The sequence below is a fragment of the Littorina saxatilis genome, linkage group LG1, assembly GCF_037325665.1.
Source record: "Littorina saxatilis isolate snail1 linkage group LG1, US_GU_Lsax_2.0, whole genome shotgun sequence".
Taxonomy (NCBI): Eukaryota; Metazoa; Mollusca; class Gastropoda; order Littorinimorpha; family Littorinidae; genus Littorina; species Littorina saxatilis.
Window position 1 is genome coordinate 72,009,064 of NC_090245.1, and position 17,001 is coordinate 72,026,064.

At 40.4% G+C, this 17,001-nt stretch overlaps 1 protein-coding gene across 1 annotated transcript; it reads right to left on the minus strand.

Annotated features, from left to right (window-relative positions):
• Positions 1-6,162: 6,162 nt before the first annotated feature.
• On the minus strand, positions 6,163-6,552 carry LOC138946809 (uncharacterized). Its single transcript, XM_070318242.1, has one exon. It carries the CDS (start codon positions 6,550-6,552, stop codon positions 6,163-6,165), a length of 390 nt encoding a protein of 129 aa, XP_070174343.1.
• Between the last annotated feature and the right edge of the window lie 10,449 nt (positions 6,553-17,001).

Here is a 17,001-nt window from a genome sequence, read left to right on the forward strand (position 1 = left end):
GTCAATTTAGACAAATTAAAAAATGGCCGACATCACATGAATACTCTTATTTCTCAGATATGCAGATCTTCACTTTAACATGATTTATTCACTTAATATAAACTTATAATATATCAAATTAAAGGAAATTAGTTGCTCTTTATAGTTAAGCCATATTCAATCAGATTTGATGAAAAAAAATATCAATTTTAGTTAGAATAAGGAAAAAGGAAATATTACGTCACATAAAAATTCGTCCAAAAACCATCAAAAATAAAAATATTGTTCAAAGCAGAGACAACAATGGCAAGTCACAGGGAGAATTTGTGTTATATGGACCAAACTAAAAGGAGAAAGTAACCAAATAAGTCTTTTAAAAAAAATATAAAAAATTAAAAAAATTAAAAAAATTCAAACAGTGGATTTGTCAACTCAATTTAGCAGCACAACCAGTGCATAACTTTTGTTTTTAAATCACAAAAGGATAACACCTCCATCATTAAGTACATTAGAACTTTCAATAACTCAATCTTTTCTTCCAGAGAACTGTTCAGTCTAAGCTGTCTGTCAAGTCGGTAGGCAAGCAAGTCTTTTTCGGTATTGCAGCTCACCAAATCCTTGTCGAATAAAGTCTTGCCTTGACGAAGAACAATCTCACCGACACTCTCCGGCACAAGGAGCAGGGATGGCTGAAGGGGCTGCAGGGGCTTGCTTCTCTGGAACAGCCACTATTCCATCTTGTTCAGAGCACACTCTATCACTGCTGCATTTTGACGAGACTTCAGTTTCCACACGAAAGGCAGGCACAAAAAGTCGAACAAGATCAAGCAGTTCTTTTCAGTCGGTTGTTTGTTGTACTTGCTCACAAGCTTGAAGTAGTCCTTTTTCACACGCCCACATTTTGATTGCACGGAAGTTGGAGACCTGGAGTTGAACGCCTGCGTGGTGAACTTCATCAGCCAGAAGTGAAGAACTTCGAAGTAGCGACTAAGACAGGAGTCGTCCGGAAGAGTAACCTTGCCACACTTCTCCACATTCTCAGCCGAGACCATGAGAGAGATGAAATCCCCATTCGTGATGTCTCGCAGTACGTGTGCCAGCATCCTTCCCCAGTGGTCCCGATTCCGTTGTCAAGCAGCTGCTGAGAAGAGAGGTTCCAGACACAAGGGAAAACTTGGGTCCAACAGCCTTCTGATCAGGGATGCAAACAATCTGAAAAACAAAAGAACATCAAACATAAAACAAACAATATATTCAAGCCTAAATAATATCAATAGAAAAAAACCATTTTGTCTTTCTTGGTAAATAATTCACATACTACAGTGAAAAGATGTATGGTAGTATTCCAAAAAGAACAGGAATTGATCCTTGATTTACAAATTCACCAATAGTAACAACAATTAAAATCAGCTCCAGTCATCATGATTCATATTCAGCAAACAAAACTGGCACAGTAGTATGTATGCATTTCTCCTGTTAAGGCACTTTGCCACAGACAAACTGAAAATTCAGATTTTGTCAAAAATGAAGCTATGAAAATTGAAATAACACATTGTCACAGGTCAGTCTAATTTATTTGTATTTACTTGTTTAAATTTACTCTGTATTTGTGGGTGTAGTATTACTCAACTTACTGTTTATGATAGGGGGTGTCAAGGCAAACAAAGTGATAACCTATGTTATTGAGAACACTGCAAAACAGGTTTTTGTGTATGCATCCAAATGCTCAACCTATAAGAAGCTTATAATTAAAAGCCAAAAAATACAAATCTTCACACTGTGACTGTGAGACTGAGATTGAGAAAAACAAATATTGAGTCCTTACAGTTACAGCTACTAGTAACTAAACGTTATTAAAATAATCATAAAAAATACAAAGCAGGCGATAATAAATACACTTCTTTATTGTCCGAAGTAAATAACTTATAATAAAAAACATTTAACTAACTTTTATGCACAATTGCCGACGTCAACAGTCTTACTTGTCTGTCATTCAGTCGCACTTACGGCCACGTTTCATTCCTGAAAAGTCACTCTGATCTATTATAATTTGTTACCATCCAGAAGAAAAGATCAAAATTACAGATTTATTGAAAATATCTCATCAATCTTATGTTTAATGAGATTCAGGATGCGTTTACTTTAAGCTTACTTTAAAAAACAAAACACAGCTCGATCAGCGAAACCTCAGGGATTGTCCGACAGTGGTATCGCCCAAATACCGGGGATGATGATCTCCTCATCAAAATCGAATATGTTGCATCTAAGCCGATTTACAAACACAATTTAACTTTCGATAGCTTGAAACACTAGAACTTAGTTATAATTTGATTTTCATTTAAAACTAATGCACATTTCGACAGAGAAACAGTTCAGATCAAATTACATACCCAATCGACGCCCCCACAGCAGTTAGTTGACTCGCCCGCCATAACAAATTCTGCAGCGTGGAACACAGCAACTCAGTCTCCACTCGGCTTTGTCAGGAGTGCGATTCGACGCTCAAATTCTCGTCTTAAAAACGCTCGGCATAAGAAACCGCTTCGATTACAAATGAGAAACTTTGGCACAAGAAAATTCAAGATGTTGACTATCATACGCGATGCGATGAACTTCGATCAATGAATGGAACGACTGTGACCTCTTCGTTTGAGAATGGTTCGTGTGTGATGTGTTACAGTGCTTCCCATTGGTTCATCGCTTGATATGACGTAAACAGAGAGGAGATCTTTACTTCTGCCAAGTTTCATTGGTGAATTATTTATAGTTTGCAAGGCCGAACCAACCAAAAACAGGGTTGTTTCGGGACCGATTTAGAACAAAGCCGTGGCTTGAGGCGAAATCGCTGCACAGCCAGCCAGCGCCTGAGTCCGACGAAGGTGCGCGACGCTTTGGGGCATTTTACACATCCAAATACAACTATGTAAACACATTTTTTTCACATCAAACTTAGATGAGTGTACTAAGATGACTATACTCAAGAGCATTCATACTTTATTTGTTTTCAATAAAAATTCAAATAAGCACAATTTTGAGTTGAAAACAGCTCTTTGCACTCTCTGCTTGACTGCCGGGGCCGCGGAGAGCGTGAGCCTCCCTACGCAGTGAGTTGCGGAGAGCAATACAATGTCATCAGCAAAAAGCAATATGAAAAATTCAACAAAATCAAATGTCACACCATGTTTTCCATTTTCCATTACTTCCAAAGCTAATTCATTAATGAATAACGAAAACAACACAGGGCTACATACATCACCTTGTTTTACCCCATATGTACAATTGATTACATCAGTAAATTTAGCGCCACATCTTATTTTAGCTTTCACATCCAAATACATGCTTTTCACACAACGATGCAATTTTCCTCTAATACCGTTTTTCATAAGTACAGGCCACAGAAGTTTCCTAGAAATCGAATCGAATGCCTTCTCAAAGTCAACAAATGCGACATACAATTTTCTGTTATTTGTAAACTGTTTCTGAATGGCCGCCAGGAGTGTAAAGATATGGTCAACTGTTGAATGATCTTTTTTAAATCCAGCTTGATGTTCACCAGTAATATCATTTATGCTAATCCATTCCTGCAATCTGTTATTAATTATGGAGCTATATAATTTACTGCTGACATCACACAGTGATATTCCCCTGTAGTTATTGGTGTCATTTATCTGACCTTTCTTAAACAGAGGCAAGATTATTGATTCCTTCCAGTTGTCCGGGTAAAAACCACTATCAAACAAGACATTAAACAACCTTACTAAAAACACCACCACAGCCTCACCCGAATGCTTGAAAAACTCACCAATCAGCCCATCTGGACCAGCAGACTTTCCGTTCTTCAGCTTTCTAATTGCAAGAGTGACTTCTTCTTTCGAAATCGGTCTATCTAATACATGTTCAACAACATCATCATCATTTCCTTCATCATTAACATCAGCATTTTCATCCACAGCCCCATCAACGACGTCCACTATAGCTACATGTGTGTCCTTCTCTAATACATTCTTAAAATGTTGAAGCCAATCATCTAGAGTAATGTTATGACGCGGCTGCGTTTTCCTCCGTGAAAGTTTCTTCATAGTTTCCCAAAATAGTTTCTGCGATTTTACTGAGCTGCTCAAGTCAGCGAGTAGACCAGCGTTATAGCTTTTCTTTTTCATAACGATCAGGTATTTATATTCACGCCTAGCAATGCAATATATATTTTTATCCAGAACATCTTTTGATTTTCTACATTTATGTAACATCTTACGGACATGCCTTTTTGCTGTTTGACATTCATGGTCAAACCATTCTCTCTGTAACGACTTACCACCTATTGACATTCTTTTTTTTCATGCATTCACCTTGCTGTTTTATGACATCATTAAACTTGTTCAGTGCGGCGTTAACATCATTCTCAATTAAGGCAGCAGCATTGACAAGTTCGTACTGTACATCACCTGAATTCATTAAAGAGGAGAAGGCAGCCGCACATTCAGTCTTCCAACAGTATTTGACAACAAATTCGTCAACCTCACAACCAGCTTCATTCATAATGGCATTCGGCATACATCTTTTATCATGCAGAACCAACTCCACCGGCATATGGTCTGATTCAATACGCTCTAAAACATTTAACTTGCAATTATTCGCAGCTGATTCAAATAGATTTACAGACATCAAAAAGTAGTCATTCACACTGCTTCCACTATCAGAAATAAATGTGTATCGTCCACGAAGGTCACCTTGACACATTCCATTCAGAATACACAATCCGAAACCAGTACACATACAAAGCAATTTTTTCCCGTAATTGTTCAAGATTTTATCTTCGGAGGACCTTTTTGTCTCAAGCAAATCCACTTTACTAACGTGTACATATAAATCCTGTTCGTCAACGTAATCAGGTGTAATATCCGAGGTCCTAGAATTCAGGTCACCACATATGATTACATCTACATCATCCAAAGACAAAAGACTATCCGCCAAGCATGATTCTAAAATATTTATTCCATTTTCAAAATCAAAAGCAGTATAATACGGTGAATGTTCAGGTGGGATGTATGCACAGAGAAGCAAAATGTCCTTAGTGAACCTAAAGTACTCTTTATGCAGAACAAACGAAAGGAAGTAGTGGCTATCACTTTCCAACTGTGTTACGTGAGGGATAATATTATTCCGTATTAGACATATCACCCCACCCGAACATCTTCCCTGCCGCGTCAATTTGACTGCTGGCTTGACGAAAACCGTATGGTCATTAAAAAGACATGACTCGAAAGTTAGAACAAACGTCTCTACTAGACAGACAATGTCATAAGAAGAGAGAAAATCGACAAACTCGGGATCGTCTAATTTTGACAAGATACCGCAAACATTCCAATGAAGAAAAGATAATGAGTTAAAAGAATTTTCAACGTCATCAGATCGATCAGTGCCATTTAAATTTGACGCATCCACCACCTCGTCATCACCGTCACTATTCTCACCACCCCCATCAATTTCACCCTGTTCTTGCTCATTTCCACTCTCGTTTTCACTTTCTCCCTCATTTCCCCCCTCCCCACTCTCGACCGCACGCTCGTTCATATGAAGCATACAACTATCATTGCTAGACCTACGTGTATCGTATAAACTGCTGCTATCCATTTCATGTATAACTTTATCCTCGTACACATTCCAACCACAAGCAATATAAATGCCGCTATCATCCATGTCTTTTGCAGTGCGAGGGGTTGGACAGTCACGATAATGGGTAAATGCAGTAGGCCTATTGGTTACACGGCCGTTTCTATTATCAGTTATATTTGGTGTATCCTCTATCATAATAATTGTCTGGGTGTCCGAGACTAGATTACAGGTATCGTCTACAGCAGCGCTGTCTACAGAACTATTGTCGTCACTATCACCATTCGGCGGCGTTTCACCACTGTCAAGTGCCAAAACACATTCGCTGGTCTGCCACTGAGCCCCTGTGACACGAACACTTTCAATATCACTGTCCGTAGCACACGGCTGGCCTGCGCGTAAGTTTGTGACAGTGATGTCACCAGTCACGGAAAATTCACGTGCACTAGCTTCAGTCAAAACCGGTGTCGCTTCAGGTCTATCTCCCCTCTTATTTCGTACCACAAGAACAATTTTCTTATTCACAGTCTTTTTCGTTTTTTGTGTGGTATCACTATCAGGGCGGCCACCTTCCTATCTTAATTCTTTAAGAACCTCTCCATCGGCATCCAGTACATGCTTCTTACCTTCTATCAGAAGGTGATCAAACACCATCGTAGCCCTTTTACCTTCTGACCTGGCTAGCTTCAGATGCGGTAACAACTTGCGTCTTATATCCCTCACGCGCATGGAGAAATCCTCGCCAATGAAGATCTGGCTCCCTTGTAGCTTCCGTTTTGCTCTCAGCATCTTCACTTTGTCCTGGTAGAAAGTACAGCGCGCAATCATCGGTGAGTTTGGCTTGGCACTAAGACGATGCACTCTGTCAAACTGCACGTCCTCTGATAGTTCAAGCTTGTCCGTAATCATTTCTTTCAGCACAGCTTCACACTCGTCTGATGTCTCGTCCTTCCTTCTTTCCATCCCGTGAATAATGATGTTATTGCGCTTGGAACGACATTCTAGATCGTCTGTTTTCTTCTCCATGTCACCCAAACGTTTTTCTAAGCTTATATGTTGTATTCTTGGAGCTGTCCATTCTGATTCTGAAAGAGACTGAGAGACAGAGAGAAAGACTGAGAGAGAGAGAGACTGAGAGAGAGAGGCTGAGAGAGAGAGAGAGACTGAGAGAGAGAGAGAGAGAGAGAGAGAGACAGAGAGAGATAGAGAGAGTGAGAGAGAGAGAGAGAGAGAGAGAGAGAGAGAGAGAGAGAGAGATGACAGTCTTTTTTTCTGATGGAACCACACTTGACATAACTTTTTTCTGAGTATAAATAAAACTCAATACTGTAAACGCATTTTACCTGCACGGTTTGGGTACGGCGTCTGTCTTATAATTATTATTGATGATATAGAATTTGAAATTTGTAATCGTTCTTGCTAGGGGTCAGTAGGGTAAGTGACCCATAGATATTCTGACCGTTTTTGCTCCTTAGCCAGGCTGCCAAGTTCAAGAGGTTGTGAGACCACCCCCTTGAAGAATTGTCCCAGCCAACGAAGGGGCGACTGAGAAGAGGGAGCTTCGTCCGCCAGAGTCGGATGCGCGAACGACGACGACATCTTCGACCACAACCCCGAAGAGATCACTCCGTGTCTCCCTGTTCCTGCCTGCAGCGAGCAGCATCCATGGCGTACTCCCAACAGACGGTCAGAACGGCCCTGAGCTGACAAGCCAAACATCCGTCTCCAGGAGACCAAGCCTTGTTATAGTAGAAGGCCACAAAGCTCAATTTAGGGTTGCCAGCACAAGAAACTAGAGCTACATCTGCCGCGCGCCGATGTTCACCTTTAAGTCCCACACCCTGGAACACATTCAAACCCAGCCTCCCAAAGAGTCCTGGACCCACGCGTTCACGGATGGCTCCGCTGAAATTGCAGTTGAGAATGGAGAGGCAGGAATCTACAACCGGTACCAAGGAAGCAGAACCCCCCAGAATCTGCTTCGCTACCGTTATCTACTCAACAAACTACAGAGCTGAGACAGAAGCCCTACAGACAGCAGCAGCCCACATCCGGGACAGCCCGCACACCTCCCACAACGTTGTCTTCCTGAACGACGCCCTGTCTATCCTGCAGGCATTACTGTCTGGCAGAAACACAGACCTGAACCACCTGTCCTCCACTCTGGCCTTCCTCTGCAGTAGTCACATGGCCGTTCTGCTGTGGATTCCATCCCATTGCAAAGTGCCTGGCAACGAGACTGTATACTCCTTGGCAAAGGAAGGCACAACAAAAGACAGGAAGATAGGGGTGTTAGCTATTCTGAGTTCAAGACAATTATCAAGGCCAAGCAGCAAAGCAAGTGGAGACAACAACATCCACAGTACAACAGGACTGCTGACCCGACGGGCTCAGGACAGGTCCCAACCGGTACCACCTGACTGACTGACTAATTTAATATTTTTGTCCCCAGTTCTAGGGACAATATTAATTAAGACATGAAGTGTTAATACGCTAATAACCGCCTGAAATATCACCTGTTTATGAATCCCCGCATTGGCCGCACGGAACAACAAGCTATTAAGGGACTTCAAAATTACCAAACTTCAAATACACCTAAGGAGAAAATTAGTGTCACTTACTCAATAAGATTACTCGTAGCTAATTTCCGGCAAACGTTGCAGCCGTTAGAAAGATAAACATTTTCTTAGTGTTGTTTTTGGCGATTACATTTAAAACAATTATGTGCGACAATGCTGATGGCAATGGAAAACTAGAGACAAAGAACGACTGATTGTTACAGTAACGTTGTGTAAGAGTGTGTAAGGAATAACGAGTGTAAAAGAGTTCAGACACAAGTCGCTTAAAGCAAAAGGAAAACATTTTGTTTATCTGTCAGGCTAAGAACTGAATACTGAATACACTGGTCAGTCTTCACCGCGACTGATAAATCATGGCCGGCCGAAACCCGTCGACCGCGACAGATCGAACCTGTTTCGGCAAAACATGACAACAGTGAAAGTAATTTGCATAATTTGCATAAAACAAGGGTTTTGTGTATTAGAATAGCAACGGAGGGAAAATGAATGAGCAGGTGGGTGGCGGAGCACGACTTAGAAAATAACACATTTATGCAAAAAAGAAAATTTGCTTGTCGTTTGACGGGTTAAATTGAAAGCGTGCAGACGAACACAATAGCGTTTCTGTGTACGCAGGCTTTCAACGGACCAATAAGCAGCACCAAAAGGCAATAGCAACAACTACCAACATATCAACATAAGTTAAACACGACATTAAGCCGATTGCGAAACTGAATTAAAAATGTGCACGCAAGCATACACAAGCAGAGAGAGAGAGAGAGAGAGAGAGAGAGAGAGAGAGAGAGAGAGAGAGAGAGAGAGAGAGAGAGAGAGAGAGAGAGGAGAGAGAGAGAGAGAGAGAGAGAGAGAGAGAGAGAGAGAGAGAGAGAGAGAGAGAGAGAGAGAGAGAGAGAGAGAGAGAGAGAGAGAGAGAGAGAGAGAGAGAGAGAGAGAGAGAGAGAGAGAGAGAGAGAGAGAGAGAGAGAGAGAGAGAGAGAGAGAGAGAGAGAGAGTATTTTTCGAGAGTAACAGAATAAGCAATGTAAACATGCTTTTTTTCAACCAGCCCTCGCCCATTGAGGGTAACTCGATTAATAACAAGAAGAAATAAAAGTTAAGTTAACTACAATCCAATTTACATAATTAACATATCCAACAATCAAATGAGAGAGAGAGAGACAGAGAGAACAAGAAGAACAAGAACAAGAACATCATTTATTCTTCAGGCCTCTAGCCCCTAGAATAGGGTCGTTACAAACAAAAATACAAGTCAAAAATACATACAGCGGCAAAGCAACACGAAGCTACAAAACTAAACACATACAGCGGCAAAGCAACCAAGATACAAAACTAAACATACACGGTAAAGTAATACAGTCACAATCAGTCGTCTTGAGCTATGTTTTCAGTAAACTCCAGACGAGTTTTTAGAGCAATGAACAAGTAAATGCTTAATCTACGAATATCAGATGATGAGCCGTTACGGAGAATATTCACAAAATTTAATGAGTTATATCTTGTATTTAGAAACTTAGCCCTGGCGTTTGCATACAATGGACAATCAAATACAAAGTGCTTTTCGTCTTCCACAACATCACAAAGCTTGCATAGAATATTCCTGTCCCTTCCAAATGTTCTTCTAAAACACGAAGCTCCAATAGGCAACACACCCAGACGCAATTTGATCAAACAATCGCGGAAACATTTTTTGTCAATGAAATCAAAGTACTTCTCACTTTCAAAAACTGTTTTGAATAATCGGTAGTTTTGATAAATGTCATTACTTAAAATGGAACCATTCCATTCCTGCAAATACATATCAGCCATTCTCTGTTTAAACAAAGAAATAAATGTTTTTTCACACCCCACCCCTTGTTGCAACCAAACATATCCAAACCCCGTGCTAAACAATGTATTCTTTACATGTGTTGCCCAGCATGTTTTACCTCGCTCGTCCAAGTTTTTTAACATTAAGTATGCCTGTCTGGGAATTCTGGATATATCTAGTGTCAACAGCTTCAACCAATATTTTATGCACCTTACTGCGCTGTTGATGTACAAAGGGTAGCGTCCCAGTTCTCCATACACAAACTTGTTGGATACTTTAAGAGGAACACTTAAGAACCTTTTGCATGCAAGTGTGTGAACCTTTTCTATATTGTCTAATCTTTGGAGACCCCACATTTCAGAAGAGTACATTGCACCTGGGAATCGAAGATTTTGAAAAAACAACTTTTGGAGATATCATTCAGTTTTCTAACGTGTCTAATACAGTCAATGCATGCTCGCCTCCCTTTCACCGCTAAAAAATCAACTCCCCTTTTCAAACTCATTTTTGTAGTAAACACAAAACCTAAATAATTATATTCATTAACAACCTCAAGCAATTTTCCATTCAAATACCATTTTTCATTCTTACCCAAAAACCCCCCTTTTCTAAATACCATACATTTGGTTTTATCAAAGTTAATGTTTAGGTACAGTCTTTTACATGCATCGTTTAAAACATTAATCTGCCTTTGTAATCCCAGTGCTGTGTCAGAGAGGAGAGCTAGGTCGTCCGCAAAAAGTAAAATAAATAATTCGACAAGACCGGGCAAAAACTGAATGCCATGCATTCCACCGTTTTCCACAGAGTTAGCTATCTCGTTTATAAAAAGGGAAAAAATTTGTGGACTTAAAATACAACCTTGACGGACCCCTACTGGACACTCAAAAAAGTCAGTCATTCTGTCTTCAATCCTCACACATGACAAAACATTTTGATAAATGGCAACTAATGCTTTCATAAATTTTCCATTCATACCATACTGCATCAAAACGTCAAACAGTGGTTCTCTTTGAACAGAATCAAATGCCTGGCGTAGATCCACAAAACATACATATAATTTACATCCTCTCTTTGCAAAACATTTATCAACAACAGCCTTTAATGTAAAGATATGATCCACGGTGGAATAACCACGCCTAAAACCAGCCTGAGATTCTGTTAGTTTTTTATGTTCTTCCGTCCATTTCACTAATCTCTTATTCAAAACAAAAGTATAACATTTGCTGACTAAACTAAGTAATGAAACCCCGCGGTAATTCGCAGTTAACTTGGGATCACCCTTTTTAAAGATTGGAACAATAATAGCTTTTGCCCATTCATCCGGATAAATGCCCTGGTCAAACAGGATATTAAATAATTTTGTGAGGAAGCGGACAGCAGTATCAGCAACTAACTTTAACATTTCCGCTAGAACTTCGTCGCTACCACATGCTTTTCCTTTTTTCAAATTTCTAATGGCTTCTAAAACCTCAGATTCTGTAATTACTGCATTCAAGTCGGCACATATATCATCGGTTACTTCCCTTGTACCAGCCTGCCCACCCTCTCCCTCTCTCTCCGCTTGCCTTACAACGTCAACATTAAATAGCTGCTGAAAATGTTCAAACCACTGTGCATCAGTAACCTCCTTAGAAATCCCTGACTTTTTTCTTCCCGATAACTGCTTTACTTCCTTCCAAAATAATTTCCCATCTTTTCCCAAAGAAGCCAGATGTAAAGCTTTGTTACGGCTATAGCTTATTTTTTTTGTTTTGGTTAACGTCTTATACTGTTTCCGTGCTTGTACATAAAGTTCGCGGTCTGTATCTGATTTACTAAGTCTATAATCAGTCAAGCGTTGCCGTGCAACAGTCTTCGCCGTATTACAATCATCGTCAAACCATAACGCAGGCCTACGCTGCTGTCCGCCTCCTACCAAAACCCTCTTTCTCATACACTCACTCGCTGACAACAATGCATCAGTAAACAATTTCAATGCTTCATCTACATCATAGTCTACAACAATAAAAGCTTGTTCATACAAATCATGTAAATCATCTCTATACCAAGTTTCCAAAAAGCTCTGATCTTTAGACTGGTCCCAACACATTTTAGAAATCCATTTTGGTTTGCTTGCCTGATCTTTGTCCGAAAAATCAATATTGTTTAGGCAACTCAACACTAATGAAACAGGAAAATGTGACGAATCAACGGAAGACATGACACGTAACGAGCGAATAAAATCTGAAGTACAAATATCAATAGAAATAATGAAGTAGTCAATAGTACTACCACCTGATGTAGACACAAAAGTTAAAGAATCATCACAATCAAATTGCCGTAAGCCATTCATTATAATACAACCAAACGTAGAACACATATCAAGCAGCTCTTTACCAAACGCGTTTGTTTCTTTATCATCAGAAATCCTTGCACACATTTCATAATCTGAGTCTCTAAAACACACTTTATTCCAATCCTCATCAAAACTATCATCAGGCACAGCATTATTCGAACTTGTTCTAGCATTCAAATCTCCACACACAATCAAAGAGAAATCCTCATGAGTAGATTCAAACAAATCAACAATGCATTGTTCTAGAATTTCGATACCATAGCCATATTCGGAAACATCCCAAAATTTGCTGTCATATGGGTGTAAATACATGCAAATCAAAAACACATTCTTATCTAAACCGAACAACGTTTTATTTATTTCCAGTACAACCGTGTGTTTATATTTAACATCAATGCGTTTCACTAGCTGTGACAATCGTTTTTTAACAAAAACCATCACACCACCCGAACATCTTGCTCCCTGCGATAATCTGACAGCCTTAGAGACATGCAAATCATAGTCTTTAAACACAGGGTACTCTCGATTATCAAAATCAACAAAGGTTTCATTCAATGAAAAGATGTCAAAACTTAGCAAACAGTCAATCACATCCTTTACATCAAGTTTTTGTAGCCAACCGTCACAATTCCAAGTACAAATGCGAATAGAACTTGGGCCTTGGCCACACCCATGCATATTCCACTGTAAAAAAGAAAAGGGTTTGTTTGTGATGTGTGTAGGACTGATAATTGTTTTGCAGGCAGCGTGGTTTTCCTTTTCTTTTTCATTTACGTTTGGCTCACTCGTTACTGTATATAATACACGATTCATATCTGCCCCTTGACCCCATATATCACGCGTGCTTTCAGTGCATTCATTGACAAGGTCCACACGTTCACTGCCATCAGTATCGCTTACATCAATATCGCTCACAAAGTCTGTTTTCAAAGTTTCACGTGCACTCACCTGACAGTCCCTGCCTTCATGTCTCACCGGTGTCACTCTTTTTTGCCTCCCCATAAAAAAGCTCCTCTTTCTACCATGTCTATCACTAACATCAGCATACTTCAACCTTTCCCCTACACCGGAGCGGCCTAATTCCTATCTCACTTCTGCAAGGGCCTTCCTTTCACTGTCATAAGTGTACTTTTTTCCATCAATATACAGATGGTCAAAAGCTAAGCTAGCCCTTTTCTGTTCACTTCTAGCTTTCTTTAGAAAAGGCACCAAGTTACGTCGCATCTCTCTCACCCTCTGAGAAAAGTCTTCTCCAATGGAGATTTGACTTCCCTGTAGTTTCCGCTTTGCTTTCAGGATTGTCACTTTGTCTTTGAAGAAAGCACAGCGTGTAATCACCGGAGAGTCGGGCTTATTGCTCAGACGATGCACCCTATCAAAGACAATATCATCACCCAACTCCAGCTTATCAGTGATAAATTCTTTGAGCATTGCCTCACAATCCTCGTTCGTTTCATTTTCACTCCTGCTAAGCCCATGAAAAATGAGATTATTGCGCTTTGACCTGTTTTCTAAATCATCCATCTTTGTTTCCATCTCCCGCACGCGTTCCTCCAACATGGAATTACACGCATGCAGGTCGTCATTTTCTTGGCGTAAGTCTGTCACTTCTCCTCTGAGTCCATGTATTTCTTCTTGGAGTGCTACATTGCTGTTTCGAAGATCTTGGACATCGCACTTCATCTCGTCAAACTTGTTGTTCAAAGTTTGCAGAACGCCCATCACATCCACAAGAGTTGGTTCTGCTGGTTTGTTCTGCGCACTCTCACTTCTTTCTGCACCAGTGTTCAGACGAGTTTGTCTCATTGTGTCTTGCTTTGGAGGTCCTGGGTTTAACTCGACATCTCCGCACTGAAGTAAAATACCCCCCCAAAAGAGGTAAGTGAGGACCAAACCAAGTATGACACCGTTTGTCCGAGTTCGGGGGTTGCACGTTTTCACAGTCATGGCTGCCTTTTGTTTTGCTCTTTTCAACATGAAAATGTCAAATATTATGGCAAACCGGCCACATACTGGCCTAAAGTCTTGATTTCCGGAAGGCATGACACAAAAACAATCCGCACACCAAAGGATAATGCACAACACTTTTGTTATCCTGAGAAATTAAACGAAAATGACAGAGCTCCAAGCATGCGTCCGCACTCGCTGAACCACAGCTCACGACCCGCAGCGAGAGAGAGAGAGAGAGAGAGAGAGAGAGAGAGAGAGAGAGAGAGAGAGAGAGAGAGAGAGAGAGACTCAGACTCAGACTCAGACTCAGACTCAGAACTTTATTACAAAAGGATAAAGGTTTTAGGCAAAGCCTATTCTTCCAACCTGTCCTTTATACAACACGTAAAGACGGACGCACGTACAAAATATAGATTGAATCATATAAAATACAGAAAAACATTGTATGGAATGCAACACAATGTGCATTTAAGGAATTACATGAGGAGAACTAAAAAATTACAGAATTACATTGACATAGTTATATCTTTCATTTGGGAATGAAGTTTCTCAGATCAGCCGTTAACACTAGTACAGAATGTTTAGCAAAATAACAATCGAACAAGACATTTCATTCACGAATGATGTGTGAACGTGACTGTCTCTTAAACATTTTCACTGAAGTTGCATTTCTTATCTGTTGGGGGAAGCAGTTCCAGAGAAATGCTCCTGAGAAGGCTAAGCTCGATTTGTAGAGGTCTATGCGAGGTATAGGAGGGATGATTTTTTTGGACCCATATCTTTTTGTGGCATGTTTGAAATGTGATTGCAAATATTTAGGACAGTCGTCATTTAGAATTTTATACATGAACACAGCCTTGTTTAACGTCAACTGATCTTTCAAGGGGAGGAAATTCAGGAGCTTTAGTTTATCATCCGTGGACCTATTCAAATCATACAGAATAAGTTTTGCAGCTCGGCGATGCAGGGAATTGAGTCTTTTTAAATGAACATCACTGCAGTTATCCCAAAGTGTTGAAGCGAAGTTTATATGAGGCATTATGTGGGCGTAATAGAACATTTTGAGTGCTTCAGAATCTGCGTAATGCCTTAATTTTGATAACAGGTACAAATTCTTTGATACTATTTTGCAGATATTACTCAAATGAGTTTGCCATTTCAACTCTTGATCAATGGTAACACCCAATAATCTATGTTCCCTAACTTGCTGCACTTGAGTTGAACCAACTGACAGTTGTAATTGTAAAGGACTTAATTGGTGTTTTTGTCTCGTGGTTATCACCATACTCTTTGTTTTAATCGGATGAATGATCATTGCATTAGAAACGCACCACTTAGTGATTTCATCCACACTTGTTTGAAGAGAAGAGTTGACGGATTCCAAAGATTTTTGACTGGTGTGGACAGAAGAGTCATCCGCAAAGAACTCACATCTAACTTTTTCATCGCACACATGAAGGGGTAAATCATTTATATAAATACAGAACAAGATAGGTCCTAATACAGACCCTTGAGGGACACCACTCCGGACAAACTCGTTTGACGAAGTTTTACAGTTAATGGATACATACTGTTTCCGTTTTGAAAGATACGATTCAAAAAAGGCACAGGCGGAGTCGTCTTTTCTTCTTCTTCTTCTTCTTCTTCTTGGCGTTCGCAGAGGTTACACAATCAATCCAGCACTGGTGATAAATGTTGTCGTTTTCTCCAACTCCTGTCGACTGCCGTATAGTTTGGTCTGCAAGGGAGTTGGTGACGGCCACACTTCTTTTCGTTCCTCATCTAGTAAGGGACATCGCTGTAAGATGTGTTCCGCTGTTTGGTCTTCTTGACCGCAGGCACAGGTTGGTGATGGCGCCAGCTTGAACTTTCGGTTCATGTGAGCATTGAGCCTGTTGTGGCCAGTAGGCAGCCTGATGAGGTTGACTTGCTGCTCTCTGGACATTGTGTGGTAGTCATCTCTGTTTGTCCTTGGCCTCATCAATGCCTTGATGATTGTCTTCTGCTCACTAAAGCTGACACTGTTTTCAGGTTGGTCTTCCACGGCTCCTTCTTTCGCCAGCTCATCTGCCCTTTCATTTCCTGGTATCCCACAGTGTGCTGGTATCCACTGGAGGACAACTCTTCTGGTTTGTCTGACCATCTGTAATGCTTTGGCCAGCTGTGGGAGTTTGTCGTTCTCTAGGGCCTGAAGGACTGAAAGGGCGTCCGAGAGGAAGACAACTTGGTAGCAAGGGTCTGCGGAGTCCTGAACCAAGGAGGCGGCCTGCATGAGAGCTTCTGCTTCTGCTTTATAGTTTGAGGAGTCGTCTTTTAAATAACACTTTAATTTCTTTAGTAGAAGTGAGTGATCTACTAGGTCAAAGGCTTTCTTAAAGTCCAGAAACAACGCTCCCGTTATTTCTGCTTTGTTTATTGCTGAGAGCCAAGTCTCGCATAAAGAGCTTAATGCGGTGTGGCAGGAATGCTTAGAGCGGAATCCAGACTGAAAAGGATGAAACAGATTCATTTATTCCATATATGCCAGTAAATGTTTTTGTATGTGCTTTTCTAAGGGTTTAGATAAAACAGGTAAGAGGGAAATAGGTCTAAAGTTGTTTGGGTCTGTAAGATCCTTATTTTTTGGAAGTGGTAATACCTTTGCACACTTTAAAATAGAAGGGAACACGTTTTGTTGTATGCTCAGGTTATAAACATAAGTTAGGGAATCGACAATGTAAGGTAAAGCAAGTTTCAGC

What these genes read in the sequence shown, in the direction of transcription:
- LOC138946809 (XM_070318242.1), bottom strand. Translation starts at nt 6,552, where the DNA reads ATGGAAAGAAGGAAGGACGAGACATCAGACGAGTGTGAAGCTGTGCTG.